General features: G+C 34.1%; 1 protein-coding gene across 1 annotated transcript in view; it reads left to right on the forward strand.

Annotated features, from left to right (window-relative positions):
* The window catches only part of LOC126763643 (probable G-protein coupled receptor 139), a 226,001-nt gene extending 219,096 nt beyond the window's left edge, over positions 1 to 6,905 (forward strand). Inside the window, exon 6 of the mRNA XM_050481349.1 lies at positions 6,658 to 6,905. Coding sequence (XP_050337306.1) covers positions 6,658 to 6,905 — 248 coding nt within the window. The remainder of the gene's footprint in view (positions 1 to 6,657) is intronic.
* The last annotated feature ends 9,663 nt before the right edge of the window (positions 6,906 to 16,568 follow it).

The raw sequence follows: 16,568 nt of genomic DNA on the forward strand, positions 1-16,568 counted from the left end.
CAACAACTCTAAGGCATGCACCACGCGAAGTTGCTAATGGGGGCTTATAACTTCAGCAGGTTCAAATATGTAATCAAACTTCCTAAGGACAAATTCAAGCAACTTACCGCACTCTACGCTGACCACTACAAGCTGAGGAAGGCCTAGTTTCTTGTGAAAATACCGGTGCTGCGACAAGGACCCGAAACTCCAGAACACCTATTAATTGAATGCATAGCGATCTGCAGACGCTGGATAAAGGCCCTGGAATCCATGTTTCCAAGTAAGGATCATATCGCTTCACTAGCACCTAGCATTATATTGGACAGTCCAATTTGGACTTTATCAATATGCTGTGGCTAGGTGCGTTTCTGTGCTTTAGGTGAGGGACCTTAGAGACCTTATGTCTATGCTCACGGTGCAACCCTCGTCTATTTATCTTATTATATCTTATAATGGAACATTACGGCAGCAAGTTGAAGAACGTGGCCTACATTTAGGCGAATTCTTGTATATAAAAATATTTCACCGCAGTAACCCATTTAAATGACTCCACAAAACAAATCATTCTAATTATTACTGCCAACACAAATGGATTTTTTGTACTAGTGAAAACAAAATCATAAACATTTTTACGATAATAAAATATACTTGGCTTAAGAATTCCAAATTTACTTCTATGTGAAACCACCTAAAGGTAGTCAACACTTTTCATAAGAATATCCTCAAGGCCATTTGAAACACGTGGCCTACGTTTAGAGCCATTCTCTAATACAAATATACTGTACCTAAGTAACCCAAGTAAAAAGGTTTGGCAAGTTTGTTAAAGAATATTTTCGAAAGAAAACCTTTATATAAGGAAAATATATTCACCTGGAATTGTAACTATTGTTTCACAATAGCTTGCAAATTACTTAACCTGTTTGGTTACTATTTCATTCATTTTTTTTTCAATTCACTGGTCATTTTCAATTGAATATTTTTCCTTTTTGGCCATCATTCATTACCGATGAGAATGCAAAGATAAAAAATAACTATACTAACTAGCAAGTCTTATAAAAATAATTTCTGATTTTTCATTTTCTTTTCATACAAAACGGGTGTATAGAATCCCCGTCGTTCATTGAAGCTTTCTGGAAAAAGTTTTTCCATAGATTGTCATCTGCTTCGCACAGAAAAGAATTTTGTCAGACATAGATTTCCATTTACTCTCAACTATTTCTTCTAACTGTTTATTGAGCTGCCTCTCGATGGTTCCCCCGGTCGTATTATTTCTGCCGCAGCTTCGTCTAAAGAGGCTTCTACTTTGACCTCAAATGTTGCCATGGCCGGGAACCTACATTATGGACAGGAAGAGTTGACCTGCCAGTGAGTTAAAGGCCTTCCTGATTTTTCTTTTTTAACTATGCTTCAATTAATCTTGGATGACGCTTGCACTGCCGCCTTCTGTGTATATGGTAGCTTTCGGATGTCTCCTGTAGTTATTCAGTAGAGCTATACAGGCCTTCTCTATGGCTAATATTCCATTTGGAAAGTGCAAGCTGAGTGTGGCAGACGAAGAGAGAGAGAGCGAGAAATCGATATCTTCCATATAACCTCCACCCCGTCCCTACTCGGCAGTCCATTTAGGACCCAGTATTACAGATTGAGTTAGTATCCTTCTGCCTACCAAACTTCTTCTCTATACACACTCAGAGCGTATGATCCCCTCGAAGTCCCTATTGATATCCAACCATGCTAAGGCATAGTCTTATTTATTCAGTGTTTACTCCGCATATCGCTTTGTCTATAAATCTCCCGCTTTCAACCACCTAACCTTCTAATTCTTATTGAAGAACATGTTGCTATTATCGTATGAATAATATGCTTAAATAATCAAAAAATATTTTCTATAAATTTTACATAAAAAAATGTATGAAAATTTTATCAAATAATATAACTAATCAAAACTAATATATTTGCATATAACTGTGTCTTAAACAGCTTTGAACCACTTCTTCTCTTCACTTATTCATTAACACACTGCCGATATTAAGGGAGTCCTTCCCAAATATTCATATATATATTTACATACACGCGACTACGAGTTTATTAAATTACTTTCAATTTATGTATAAACCTCTCTGTGCTTACATAAATTAATTCCCTCAATTTGCGCAGTTAATACTCACGCATGTGGCTAAGTATCAGACAATATGCATGCATTCATATATATACACACTAGAGCACAGATCACGTGTTATTTGGGTGGGTTAGCAACTAACCTCGTTGACTCGCTAGACAACAATTTTAATCCAATAAATACCAAAGTAATCAACTTTGTATGCGGCCAACAGACACGGCTGCTCATTTTCGGCAAATCACATATTTTATGTTCGCCAAAGCACACAAGTGGTTGGGCGGCATTGCCAAGCATAAATTAATATTTGTTAGTGGATTATACTTAAGTGTGTTTTGTGAACGCGTGCTTGTAGCATATGGTCTAGCGGGAGTGTTATTATGCAGATATATGTTATTAATATACATATTGTCTATATTGATAACGGAAATTCTCTATGAATTATATACATAAGTACACACATATGCTATATATGTGTTGGTATATCGACTGATATTTATATAGAATTTCATGCAAATATGATGAACGCGTGCGTTCACATGCTATTAAACATGCATAAGTTGGAATTTATGCAGACGCGCTTGAATGTGCAATCAATGACTCTATAATGACCACGCATGGCGTATGAGCAACCAGCCGAGCAGCAATTGTTGTTCAATTAAGTTGACCACTGGCGGTGCGTTGCTGTTGCTGCATGCTGTGGGCCACCACAGCTGGAGAGCGTCAGCGCCAGACGACAGCCAGACGATTGCGCTGGCGTAATCTACACACATATGCATGCTGATGCGTTGCATACATTTGGGCGCATGGCCTGTATTTGCGCATTTCTGAAGCAATACTTGGTTAAAAAGACTCACATACTCATACATATGTAATGAAATGCTATTTGCACTTAAAGTATTGATAAAATTTCATTTAAGCGTTGAAGTATTTTGAAAATATTTCATTTTCAGCTTTATGAATTAAATTAGTTGGGCAATGTTTGTTAAAGGATGCCACTTGTAAGTGATCGGATTAACCGCAAAGCTTTTTATTATTGATGATATTTGTGTGTTTGTGCAGTGTGTGACTGCTTAAGTGCTTGGTATTCAAATTTTGTTTGTATAAATCGAATTCGAATTTTGATAGCTTTAAATGGCTACTTAATAACTCTTAGCAATTTAGCTGTTACAAAGTGCAAAATATTTGTTGGTATGCATGTTCTAAGTGGAATATATTTGATTGCTGTTTTATTGACAATATCAAATTAAAACATTTTATTTAAATAAATTGGCTATAATTGCCCTTGAATTAATAAATGCTGCTCAACTAAAATAAAAAAATCAAATTTCGAACAAGAAAAAACCTTAACTTCGGCTGCACCGAAGCTAATATAGCCTTCACAGGTGCATTTCTTTTAGTAACTATGTGTTCAGTTTATATGGAAGCTATATGCTATAGTAATCCAATCTGAATAATTTTTTCGGAGATTACATTGTTGTCTTTGAAAATAATCTGTACCAAATTTCGTGAATATATCTTGTCGAATGCAAAAGTTTTCCATACAAGAACTTGATTCTGATCGTTCAGTTTGTATGGCAGCTATAAGTTATAGTGGTCCGATATCGGCCGTTCCGACAAATGAGCAGCTTCTCGAAGAGAAAATGACGTTGGTAAAATTTCAAAACGATATCTTAAAAACTTAGGGACTAGTTCGTATATATACAGATAGACGGACGGATGGACAGACAGACAGACGGACATGGCTAAATCGACTCAGCTCAACATACTGATCATTCATATATATACTTTATAGGGTCTCCGACGCTTCCATCTGGGTGTTACAAACTTCGTGACAAACTTAATATACTGTTCAGGGTATAAAAATCAGACGGCGCAATATTTGGGGATTATAGCTGGAGGGTGGAACTTCCCATTAAAGGGTTTCCAGGTAGCTTTAACGGGTTTGACAACGTAAGAACGGGCACTGTCATGAAGCAAAATCACTTTTTCGTGCCTCTCTTTAAGTTGACGTCATAAGGAACCCAATTTACTTGTTTCTGAATCATTCCCAGTTCATATAGTCGCTTTGAATTGGCTTAGCGGGGACTCCCAATGTTGAAGCAAGCTCCTCTTACGTTTGACACGAATCCTCGTCAAGCAACGTCTCAAATTCACCGTCTTCGCATTTTTTTGGCCCTTCTCGACGCGTACGCTCGTTAATATGGAAATCTCTGCCTTTCAAGCGACAAAACCAATCACGACACGTTGTTTCACTTGGCCTCATCTCGCTAAACTTTTGGAGTTCCGATTTGCTACAGCCTGCGATTTCATTGACTTTGAAGAAATTCAACACTTCCGGCAAAGGACGCTTATTTGCCAAAAGATCGGACATATTTGGACAATCTATAGTATCTTACATATAAACAAAGTCATGAGTTTCTTTTCCTTATTTATATCTAGGCTAAGTTCCTCAAGCTTTGGTTTTATCGAAATCGATCACCACTAACTGCTGAATCCATTTATTGACAAACAAATTGAGTAGCCGACCTTGTCAATTGAAAAATACCCGGCCTGAGGTATAGATGGCGATACTCTAACTAAGTCCATGTGATTTTTAGTTGGTCCAACTTTCAAGAGGTGATATACTAATAAATTTGACAGCTGTCGGATCATTAGTTTTGGTATCATATCATTTTGAGTGAAGCAACTTTTGTTATTGTAAAAAAATGGATAAAAAATATTGATTTTTGTAGGGGAAAATACAGTTGAAGCAAAAACTTGGCTTAGTAATTAATTTCCGGTCATTTCCCAAGGAAAATCAACTATGGAATAAATGTTATTGCCGCATTTGAAGAAAAGGAAAATCAAAAATCCATTAATTGGACTTCCATTGGTCTACCGTATTTTGCATGCACCGTATTCTGCAGATTTGGCTCCATCTTCTATCGACTATTTCTTGTATTTCAAGATATTTCGAGCGGCAATTTCAGTATGGAGAACAAGAAAAATCACACGGAAAAAAATCTGGTGAATACCTTGATTGTTCGATGGTACTCATTGCGTTTTTGGCTTTAAATTCGGACACAATCATGGCTCGATGCGATGGTGCATTATCATCGTGTGAAATCCATGACCTGCCATTTTCTATAGATGATCTCACACAAACGCCTCAATACGGACAAATCGAACACCTTATTGACCGACTGTGCTTTCGGAATAAATTCATAATGCACCAAACCACGAATATCGAAGAAATAATAATTTTTGAGCGGATTTTGCGTGTTTATTTTTGGTTTCGGCTCATTTTTTCCCTCAACTCCCATCATTATTGACTTATTTACATGGCAAACGCGGGAACCCATGTCTCGTCGACAGTTAGAATACTCCCCATGAATGTGGGATCGGCATCCGCACTGTCAGGCATCTCTAAAAAGACTTGTTCATAATAGTATTAAATAATAAAATTCAGCTTTATCGGGACAAGTCGAGCAAGAACGCCTTTCATACCCAAAATATCCACCATAATCATACGAACGCACTCACGAGAGATGCCGTGCTTTCTTGCCATCGCTCTTAAACTTGCCTGAGGATTGTCAAACACCATATCCTTCACTTTTATCGTTTTCTCTATCGTTTTTGAAAGTTTTCTACCACGACTAGGATTAGGTTTTTCATAAAACTGAATCACCATAAGCCTTTCCCACATTCGCAAGGATTTTGAACACGAAATTTTATTAGAAATACAAAATTTGAGACAAATTCTTTTTCCGATATTTTTATCCATTGTAAAAATAGCAACGCACTACTGAGTTGTACCAACTAAACCAGCTGCTGTAAACCAACTGGTTGACAGATCACGTTCATATCTGGCATAGTAATTAAGGACTGTCGTGCTTTCCTTGTAATTTACCTGGAGAATTTAATAACAATTTCCAAGTGCTTTTATGACCCAATGCATCTATGATGGGTATTATAGCTTCCGTAGAGCCAAAGTTATTGCCTTTTCTGATTTTAGAAATATTTTAACCTTGTCTCCAACCATTTACTGCGGTTCTCTTAAACTTTAAACAAATTTATGAAGTCAGCACTTAAAGTTTTTTAGACTTTCCAAATAAAACGTCAATAAATGATTTAAAAAGTAACGAATTATTACCGAAAACCTCTTGAATCATGTAATATTGAAAAAATATTTAAAGTTAACAGGAAGTTGTGAATGCGTAGTCAATTATGGAAAGTAAGGTCTTAAGCCTTTAAGGGAATACATTAACTTTTGTGAAACTTCATAATCCCCCACGCTTTTAAAGTCTCTTTAAACTTTAAGATAGCAACGCAGCTGAAGTGTTATGCTGAGTTGACAGCTTTGCTTTACGCTCAGTTAGCACTTTACTTCCTCCTCCACAAAGACCTGCAGCTGGCATTGCTGAGTTTACATTACCATTTAAGCGCATAAGCTGCCTCTCGGCAGCATACTCACTAGCACTAAAGACTTAATCACACATAATCACTTTACACAGTTCACTCAATGTGCTTTTCTCTTCTCTTCCATTTCCATTTCTTTGTGCGTCGCTTTCGAACAGGTGACATCATGGACATACTGGCGCTACTGAATTCCAGCATCAATTTCATACTCTACTGCTCGATGAGCCGTCAATTCCGCACCACATTCACCAAGCTCTTCCGGCCGAAGTTCCTCGACAAGTGGCTGCCCGTGGCACAAGACGACGACGGCGCCACCGGCGCCAACGGCCGACTGCGCGGCGAATTGGCCAGCAAATCGCACGCCGTCGAACAGCAGTGCCTGACCACGCAGGTGACGAACGTGTAGCATCGAAGCCATTTGCGTTGCTGTCGCGCCACACCGTCGTACGGCGATGAGGAGACGAGCGTCGTGGCAGCGCGCAGCGGCCTCTGCGGCTGGGGTGGCGCGCTCATAGGCAACGTGGTCAACAAGCATGCCGAGCGCTGGGCGAATGGCAATGGCAGCGCTGCTGCGCGTGAACACAAAGCGGACGACGATTTGGTGGCGCAAGAGACGGCTTATCGACACAACAACAATAATTGCAGTAGTAGTAGTAGTAATAACAGTGCGGATGGCACAAGAAGCGCGCACTGCGTGTTGCAAGAGCAGCAACAACAGACGCAGCAGGAAGAGCGGCGGCGGCAGAGCACCAGCGGTTGGCGAAGCAGCAATCGTCGTTACAGTATGCTGCGCTGCATTCTATGCAATCTCAAACAAAGCCACACGCCAGCACAACAACAACAACAGCAGCAGCAGCAACAATATGCGCAACAACGCACGAAACCACACGAAGATCGACGGCAGGCGCAGTCACAGTCACAACAGCCGCAGGCTATTGTTGTTGCAGTGGTGGTCGGTGCCTCGATTGACCATCAAATACAACAACAAGAGCCACAGCTGAGCGACAACCTCATTGCGAAGCAACACAGGCACACCACAGCCGCTGCTGTTGGCGATTACAAGAGTGCCAGTGGCAGCCTTTGCGGCCGCAGCAGCAGCGGCTCATCGTATAACTGTGATGGCGTAGGCGTACACATCGCCGGCGATGAGGCGCTTTTGTAAATAGGCGTGGCGCTGTGCAGTTACCAGCAGCTAGTGACGGATTCATGGTTCGTTGCATACCTCAAGGCTGTTGCAGTGCTCCACAGGCATTCAGGCATGTAAGTGCAAGTGTGTGTAAGTGTTTATATTCGTCTGTGTGTGTTGGTAAAACAAACACATTTCAAGCGCGCAAATTTAAGCTAGTTTCGTAATGTTAAGTAGGCTTACCAATACATGCATACCTAGTACTTAAATAGTTACATAAGATATATACAAAAGTGCTAATACAAACATTTTTTATTAAGAATTCTTACACTTCATTGTTAGCTCAATAATTTAGTATTAAGACCTGCATATTTCTAGTAAACGCATTCGTAAGTAATTTTTGTAGCTTAATTGGTAACGACTTAGTGAAATAATTATGCGCGTTTCTTTAATAATCTTTAGCATAGAATTATGGTACCAAAAAAGTGAATTTTAAATACGTTAAAAAACAAAAACGGAAGCACAAGAATAAACTGGTGCTATGTTTCGAACTTGACGCATTGAATTTGTTTGGTTGTTGCATAAATTAGCAAACAAATATTTTCGGAGTGCATGTGAGATGGAGAACGGGATCGAATATATGTATTGCATGTGCCTATACCAGGAGCGATAACTTTAGGAAGAAACAATATCGAAAAGAAGAGAAGTAGAAAATGAAAGGAAAAGAATTTAGGGACAATTTGAGAATGAAAAGAGGAAAGGAAGAGAGTAGTTGAATTTTCAAAAAGTTAAAATTACAAGTAAAAAGGATTTTATCTCGATTTCCAGAAAAACTAAAAGTCCTGTGGAAAAACTTTATTTGGTAAAGATATAGGCTATGAAAATATTTACAACTTTTGTGTGAATTATTTTTTCATAACCTCAAAATTTAAATGAAAATTTCAAATAATCATATTTTTGGTTTATTGTTTTTCTTCTACAAACTTCTTCTTCTTTCACAAAATTTAGGGTAGACAAACCTTTTTAAGTTATTATCATACTGTAACTATTTTTTTTTTTTGTTAACATTTTCTTTCCTCCTTTCTTTTTCTTTACTGGCGTAGACACCGCTTACGTGATTATAGCCGAGTTAACAACAGCGCGCCAGTCGTTTCTGCTTTTCGCTAATTGGCGGCAATTCGAGATACCAAATGCACCCAGGTTCTTCTACAACTGATCTCTCCAACTGATCTCTCCAACGTAGGTAAGGTCTTCCGCTTCCTTTGCTCCCATCGGCGGCTATCAAATCGAAAACCCCCAAAGCTGGAGTGTTCTCCTCCATCCGGACAACATGACCTAGCCAGCTCAAACGCTGTCTTTTGAATCGCTTAACTATGTATGTCAATGTTGCGAAAAAATCGTACAGCTCATCGTTCGATAGACTGCGGTATTGACCGTTGCCAATGCCCAAAGGACCATAAATCTCCGAAAAACCTTTCCCTCGAGCACTTCCTAAGGCCGACTCATCAGATGTTGTCATTGTCCATGCCTCTGCGCCATATAGCAGGACGGGAATAATGAGTGTCTTATAGAGTTTGGTCTTTGTTCGTCTAGAAAGGAATTACTCTCCAATTGTTAGATAGTAGATTTTCCAGGTCTAAAGCAATACTATCACAACATGATCGATCTGGTTACGAACTTGATGAATTTTCTTATCTTGGAATCTAGTACTACAGACAACCGATTTCTGGCCTCTGCGAATTCGATCAGCCTCAACACATTTGGAGAGGTTTCGCCATGGAGGCTGAATTTTTCGACTTATTACGTTTGCTGTGTTCGTCATCAGAAGTGAGGTCTTCCATCCTTCCATCTTCTTTTGTTTCCTTTTTATTGCGAGTGGTTTCTACGTGGCGAGTGCCAAACCCATAGCACAACCTCGCTAGGCGAGTTGTATACAGCTTTATAAATATTTACATAGCGAGACGCTTGTTTCAAGACCGACGCCCGCTCGCAGCAGCACCTCTGTTGAGCAGACGATGCTCATTAGACTTCAGCAAAACCTTTAACCGAATATGGCGGAGTGGCTCCGCTGAAGCTTCCTCTCTTTTAGCCGTGACCCCAGGCTCCGCACAGGTTGGTTACCGCATCATACAAAAGGATTACTCACGTTTCTTAGGTGAGCGACAAGGACGCTAGAGAGGAATTGGGCATAGCCCTATAACTGAAACTGCTTACCCAGAAGCATAACTATACCTCAATACACCTTTGCTTTTACTTTGACATATTTTAATATCGAAGAAGAAATTTAACTTTCAAACGAAAATTCTCCCTTCAAAATATCTCCTTTTTTTAAAACGTCGCTCAAATGATGTAAAGAATCAAATGATCAAACCGACGAATTTAATTCTTCTTGTTTGGTAACACTGACCATTGTTTCGGTATCGTCCGCATCTTCCTCCTATTTTCCACCTTTTCACCAGTTTTCTTGTTGAAAATTGAATTATCCACAAACAAAATGACATTGACTGACTCTACGTGTTATTCAGTCAGACTTTAGCGCTCTCTATTGTAGAATATTGTACAATCAAGAACGGGTAGCGATATTTGCGCAGAGATTATGGGCTACTTACTATTTATTCCCTTCTAAATAGATTATTTTACGTTCAAAAACACTTTTTATTCATGGCATTAAGGTTAAATATTTGTGTATGTAATACTTAGCATAATATAAAGAAAATTTTATAAAGTTCTTCATAGATTGATTAGCCCAAGTACCATCTCATATGCCTCTATTTTTGCTATTAAAAAATCAAAATATAAATTCAGTTAAATTATAGCAACTTCCTCTAATAACTTTTTATTTAGCATATATTTTTAGCGTTTAAGTCAGATAGGTTTCAGAGCATACAAAAATTTGGCTGTAGATTTTCTTATAAGGTTAGATGAATAGAATGCTTAATTGTTAAGGCAAATAGTACAAGTATATACGCAAAAAATGTAAAATTAAGAATAAATAACAATTTTTGTGTAAATATTAAAATATATAAATTGCTTACCCTATCTAGCTTTAATAAGTCAAAACTTAAATTCAATGAGAGTATAAAAATGTTTTGCTACACCAAATAACTCTTTTAGGGTTTCCTAGCGATTTTCTAAGTTTATTTTTCCAACAGTGGGACTACTAGTAAGTGCTGACTCTAAAAAAATGCAAATACGAGTAGTAATAAAAGTTCGTAGAAGAACTGTGAGAGTTCAAGAAGCCAAATATAGTTGGAAAACTTATTTCAAATAGTTAAACTTAAATGTGAAAACTTAGAAAATATGAGAGATTGGTGAAGAGCGTGTGAACTAAGTATACTACTACTGTGGGCAAAATATAGTAAGACTTTTTAAGTGAAATTGTGCGTGAAAACAAATTCGTTGTTTGGTATGACTGTCAGTGGCACCTGTGCCGAATGTCACATCAAAATAATGATCTGGCAATTCAGCAAACTCAAACGACCGCACCGAGGAAGCCGTTTTGAGTCAATTAAAGAAAGATTATTCCGAAAATTGACTTTAACAACTGTTTCGAGGATTGGAAAAGATGTTGACACAAGTACATTAGGGCCAAAGGGGATTACTTTGAGGAGTATGACATAGATTTTGAAAATTAAATTAAAAGAATTTTAAAATTGTGAACAAAGTCTTACTATTTTTTGCTCTTAGCAGTACAGTACTATAGGCTAAGCGTGAGAGATCGTTAGTCAGTTATAGTCATGCAATTTTAATAGAGAACAGATTAAAAACCCAATTTTATAGTCAATACTGCTACCAGACCTAATATTTCTTCAAATTAAAGTTTAAATTATTTATTTCAATTTTATGGTAGTAATTTCTTCTTGCTTTATGAAAAAGGGTAATTTAGTTTCACCTAAAATTATTCAGTATTTCGAAATGTAAGAAATTCCGGTAACCAATATAGTTCTTCAAATTCCTAATTTTCAATTTTCTATATTTATTTTTTTAAGAAAATTGTATTGTATTATAAATAATCCCGAAGTTTTTTCGGGATCCCGAATTTTAAATTAATGATTTCGATTTCACAACAATTTAAACGTTTAATTTGAAATTTTTATAATTTTGTTTATAATAAGGCATACTGAAGTTTTTTAACTCGAGACACTTTTTCGGGATATCAAAATTGGTATTAAAGAAAAAGATTTCAGAGACATTCAAAAATTAAAAACCCGAATTTTGATTTATTTACCCAAATATTTCATACCGAAAATTTTCGGGAGTTACAATACTTTTTCGGGATCCCGAAATTTATTTTAATGATCCCGATTTCACAGCAATTTAAAAATTAAAATTTGAATTTTTGATTTATTTCCTACAAGGGTATTCAATTTTTAATAATAAGTACAATATTTTTCCGTATCCCGAAATTTATTTTTAGGATCCCGATTTCACAGCAATATAAATATTAAAATTTGAATTTACAATTTTTTTTACGAAGGCATTAAATTGTTGATAATTAGGAAATACAGAAAGTTTGCCACACTCTCGACTTTTTTCGGGATCCCGAAATTAGTATTAATGAAATCGATTTTTTGTCGTTATCTATTTTTCCTTATTTGTGAAAAAAGCCTATTGAAATTTTTCGGGATCCCGAAATGTCAACTACTGATCCCGAAAATTTCAGATTGTGTAAAAATTTAACATACTTTAGACACCAATAAATATTTTCCCAAACTTGTTTATTATAATATTATTTATGGCATACCCTTGAATAAAGACATTAAACAACTATAAATGCAGACATGCATACATACATATGTATGTATGTATGTGCATGCATTTGTGTATATGTGTATGTGAAGATATGTATATTAAACTTTGCATTTTTAGTAGCAAAAAAATCTTTGTTTGTTCAAAAATATAACTTATTTGCTATGCTAGAAGTATTTTACATTCTCACTCCCTTGCTTTTGCACTCTTTTCCAATTTATTTTTATTTATTTTTTCCGCTTATATACATATAGCACAACCCAGTAAAATGACCTTCACAGCACTTAATTTACTATTGGCAATACAAATCATCCCCCCTTGCTGTTCACAGAGCCATTTACTTGCATTTTTAATTATTTTTTCAAAGTCTCAAAAGTTTCGACACAAAAGTTCGGCTTCAACGACCTCATTTTACCGAACCACAGTTGACATTAATAAATGGTAAATGTCGTAATTATATACACAGCTGCACAACGGCACTACTATGTACTTATACATACATACATACATATATTTTATGTGATTTCCAATATCTTTTATTGCTGTTAAACGAAAAATGGCTGGCCTTTCTGTCATTTACACAAAAATGACCCAGTTTCAATTAATTAGCTGCGAATGCGAAAACATTGTAAAAAGAAATGCAAAAAAAAGTATCGTGTAAAAATCGACAAATTGGCCTTATGCTTGAAATGTGGCATGTTGCAGCAGTATCTATCACATGCAGTTGCATGCAAGCTGGGAGCCGTTGTCATTGTTTTTGTTGTTGTATTTATTTTATAATTATCGTTGATGCGCTGGACAGCCGAGCAAGTGACAATGATAAGGATAGCTGGCTGCAGTTGACTTAATACCCAGTAGTAAATATAACTAGTTCAGCATTTCCAGAGAACTAGTTACTTATGGAGGTATAGTGGTTTTGACCGAAGCGTCTGTTTATTATTTATTTATTTTTTGAAAAATTCGTGAATGTTAACGTTTTCGATAATATTTGCAATAATTTTAAAAACATTTGAATTAAAATTTGATATTGTAAAAATCGTCGACAACTTTTATAAATAAAATGAGCTTCGCACTGGCTTCGATATAGAGATGGATTGAATTATCAAGACGGGTAAATGCAATTTTGACCAAATATTGATATTTTTGTTTATTTTTGACTCTTCAGTGATTTTTTCAACGCATTTGGTTACTAGCCTACAACTAGTCCACAGAGGACCATATCGTTTTCCCTAAATCCTATCACAGTCTCACTAAGGAAGGTGAGTTTTCCTGTGGTTTATTACATGAGGTGTATAAAGTTTAATACCAAACATGATAGTTAAATTGAGGCCAATTTTGATGAAAGCATGCCACATTTTTTTCACACAAAAAGTTATTTTTCAATTGATTTAATTAAAATTAATTGTCACTTTACTGTTATCCTATTGGAATATCACCTTTACTTGTATCAATGTAATGATTTTGGCTTACTTACAGTGCACCATCCTCAACTGATATATTTTTTTATTGTAAGCATTTCAATTATTCTATCTCTTGCTTTCGAATTTGATACAAAAAAAGCATTTGCTATTTGGATGCAAAAAGCGAAAATAAGCTTTAAATATGTCAGGCTTAGTTGGTAAAACTTTATCAGCTTCAATAGATTTTGTACGTACTAAACATAGCTCTTCATTAAAAAATTAATATGGCACTTTAAACTGTCGATTTTTATAATTATTATTTATATAATGTCAATATATTTTAAAAAAATATTACGAAAAATTTTCGGGATCCCGAAATTTGTGCAAGCGACTCCTTTTTCACAGCAGGTTAAAATTAAAAATTTATTTTACGCATTTACTTTCATACGGAAGTATTTTAAAAAATAATCCCGAAAACTTTAATTGATGACCCCGAAATGTTTACCAATAATTCCTGTTTCACAGCAACATAAAATAAAAAAATTATTTTACAAATTTATTTTCATAGGTTAGTATTTTAGAAAATAATCCCGAAAAGATTTCGGGATCCCGAATTTTGAAACTAAAAACTTTATTTTTACATTCAAAAAGTTTAAAATATAATTTTTACAGTTTTATCACACAAAAGCATGACATTTTGATAATGAGTCAAACTGAAAATTGTCTACACTACGGGTGTTTTTTCGGGATACCGAAATTTATAATAATGAAAACGATTACACAATAGTTTAACAATTCAAATTTGGCATTTTTGCATTTATTTTCATAAAAAAGTACAAAATTTTTGAAAATTTTCGGAATCCAGAAATGTGTACTAATGATCCCGAAAAATTCGGTGTGATTAGTGTGTAAACAAATTTTCATCAATGTTGGTAGAAAAAATTAATCGGGATCCCGAAATTTGAACTGCTAATCCAGAAAATATTTGGCGTTCGACAAATTTTATTAGCCTGTAAATAGTTTTCCATAAGTTTAGGTTAAAAAAAGTTTACCAATACTGTTAAAATCAATCGGAATCCCGAAATTTCTATGACAAGCCCCGAAAAATTTGGCGTTCGCAAAACTTGATTAGTCTGTGAATAATTTTCCATAAATTTAGGTAAAAATATTTTCACCAATATTTGTAAACTAAATCGGGATCCCGAAATTTCTACTACTAACCCCGAAAAATTTGGCGTGCGCAAAATTTGATTAGGTGTAAATAGTTTTCCATAAGTTTAGGTAAAAAATTTTATAAAAAACTATGTAAAATTTTAAATGCATGAATTTCTCAGCAACGAAATTTTAAAATTTAAATATAAATAAATTTTAATCTAATCGCATGTAAATAATTAATAAATCAATGTAAAAATTGTATGGCTTTAAGGTAGTTAGTAAATAATGTAAATTAAATTAAAGTGAATGTACAAACTGAGATTGCCTAAGCAAGCGCATATAAATTGCTGCAATTTATATACTTGAGAAAATATTCAAAATTTTAAAACATTTTTAAAAAACTTAACTATAAATTTTAGTTTGCGAATATATGAAAATTATTATTTTTAATACTTTTTAAATATTTTTTTAGTTTAAAAATAAAATATTTTTTGAATTGCAGCGGAAATGCGTAAAATATTTGTGCTTGAGCCCCACAAATATTTTAAAACATTTCTTGGCTGAGCGAGGAAAATTTCAGAAGTTACTAACAAGTACAAGGTGAACGGTATACCTGTATATACAGTTAAATTAAGTAAATCAAAAAATGCGGTGAAATATAATCAAAGGTGTGCTTTAAACGTTTATAAACAGTAAACTTATTTATTGATAATTAAAAAATTGGGAGAAAAAAAGTTCTAAATTAAAAAAAATTAAAATTTTAATTTCAAAAAAAAAATTAAAATTTTCAAAAAATATGTATAATAAAAAATACAACTTTTAAAAAATGTAATTGTGCAGAAAATAAATAAAAATTAGTTTTCGAATTTCGCGTTAACAAAATTTTGATAAAAATATATATATTTTAACAAAAAAAAAGTTTATAAAGAAATATAATATAAAAAAATTAAAACATTGTAAGAAAATAATTAAAAAAATTAGTTTTCGAATTTTGCGCTTACAATAGTTTTATCAAAAATATATGAAATAAAGAAAAAATTATAAAAAAATATAATTTTATAAAAATTATAAAATTGGCAGAAAATAATTAATAAAAATTTTTATTTTCCAATTTCGCGTTTAAAGGATTTTTAATGAAGATATAAAAATAAAATAAAAAAATTAAAATAAAAAAATTCATAATTTAAAAATTATACCTAATATTAAAAAAAAAAATAGTAAAAACTTAGTTTCGCATTTGGTATTTACAATATTTTTATTAAAAATATAAAAATTAAAAAAAATTCTAATAAAAAAATATAATACTTAACAATTGTAATATTATAAAAAAAATATAATAAAAATTTAGTTTCGAGTTTTGTATTTACAATATTTTTATTAAAAATATAAAAATTAAAAAAAATTCTAATAAAAAAATATAATACTTAAAAATTGTAATATTATAAGAAAAAAAATAATAAAAATTTAGTTTCGCATTTTGTATTTACGATATTTTTGTTAAAAATAAAAAAGTTAAAAATAAAATAATAATAAAAATATATAATATTTGAAAAAAATGCTAAAAAATTTAGTTTTCCAATTATAATTTTTATTAAAAATATATATTTGAATTTCGAAGCGTTAATACAAATTTTGGAAA

This window comes from Bactrocera neohumeralis, chromosome 6 (assembly GCF_024586455.1).
Source record: "Bactrocera neohumeralis isolate Rockhampton chromosome 6, APGP_CSIRO_Bneo_wtdbg2-racon-allhic-juicebox.fasta_v2, whole genome shotgun sequence".
Lineage (NCBI taxonomy): Eukaryota > Metazoa > Arthropoda > Insecta > Diptera > Tephritidae > Bactrocera > Bactrocera neohumeralis.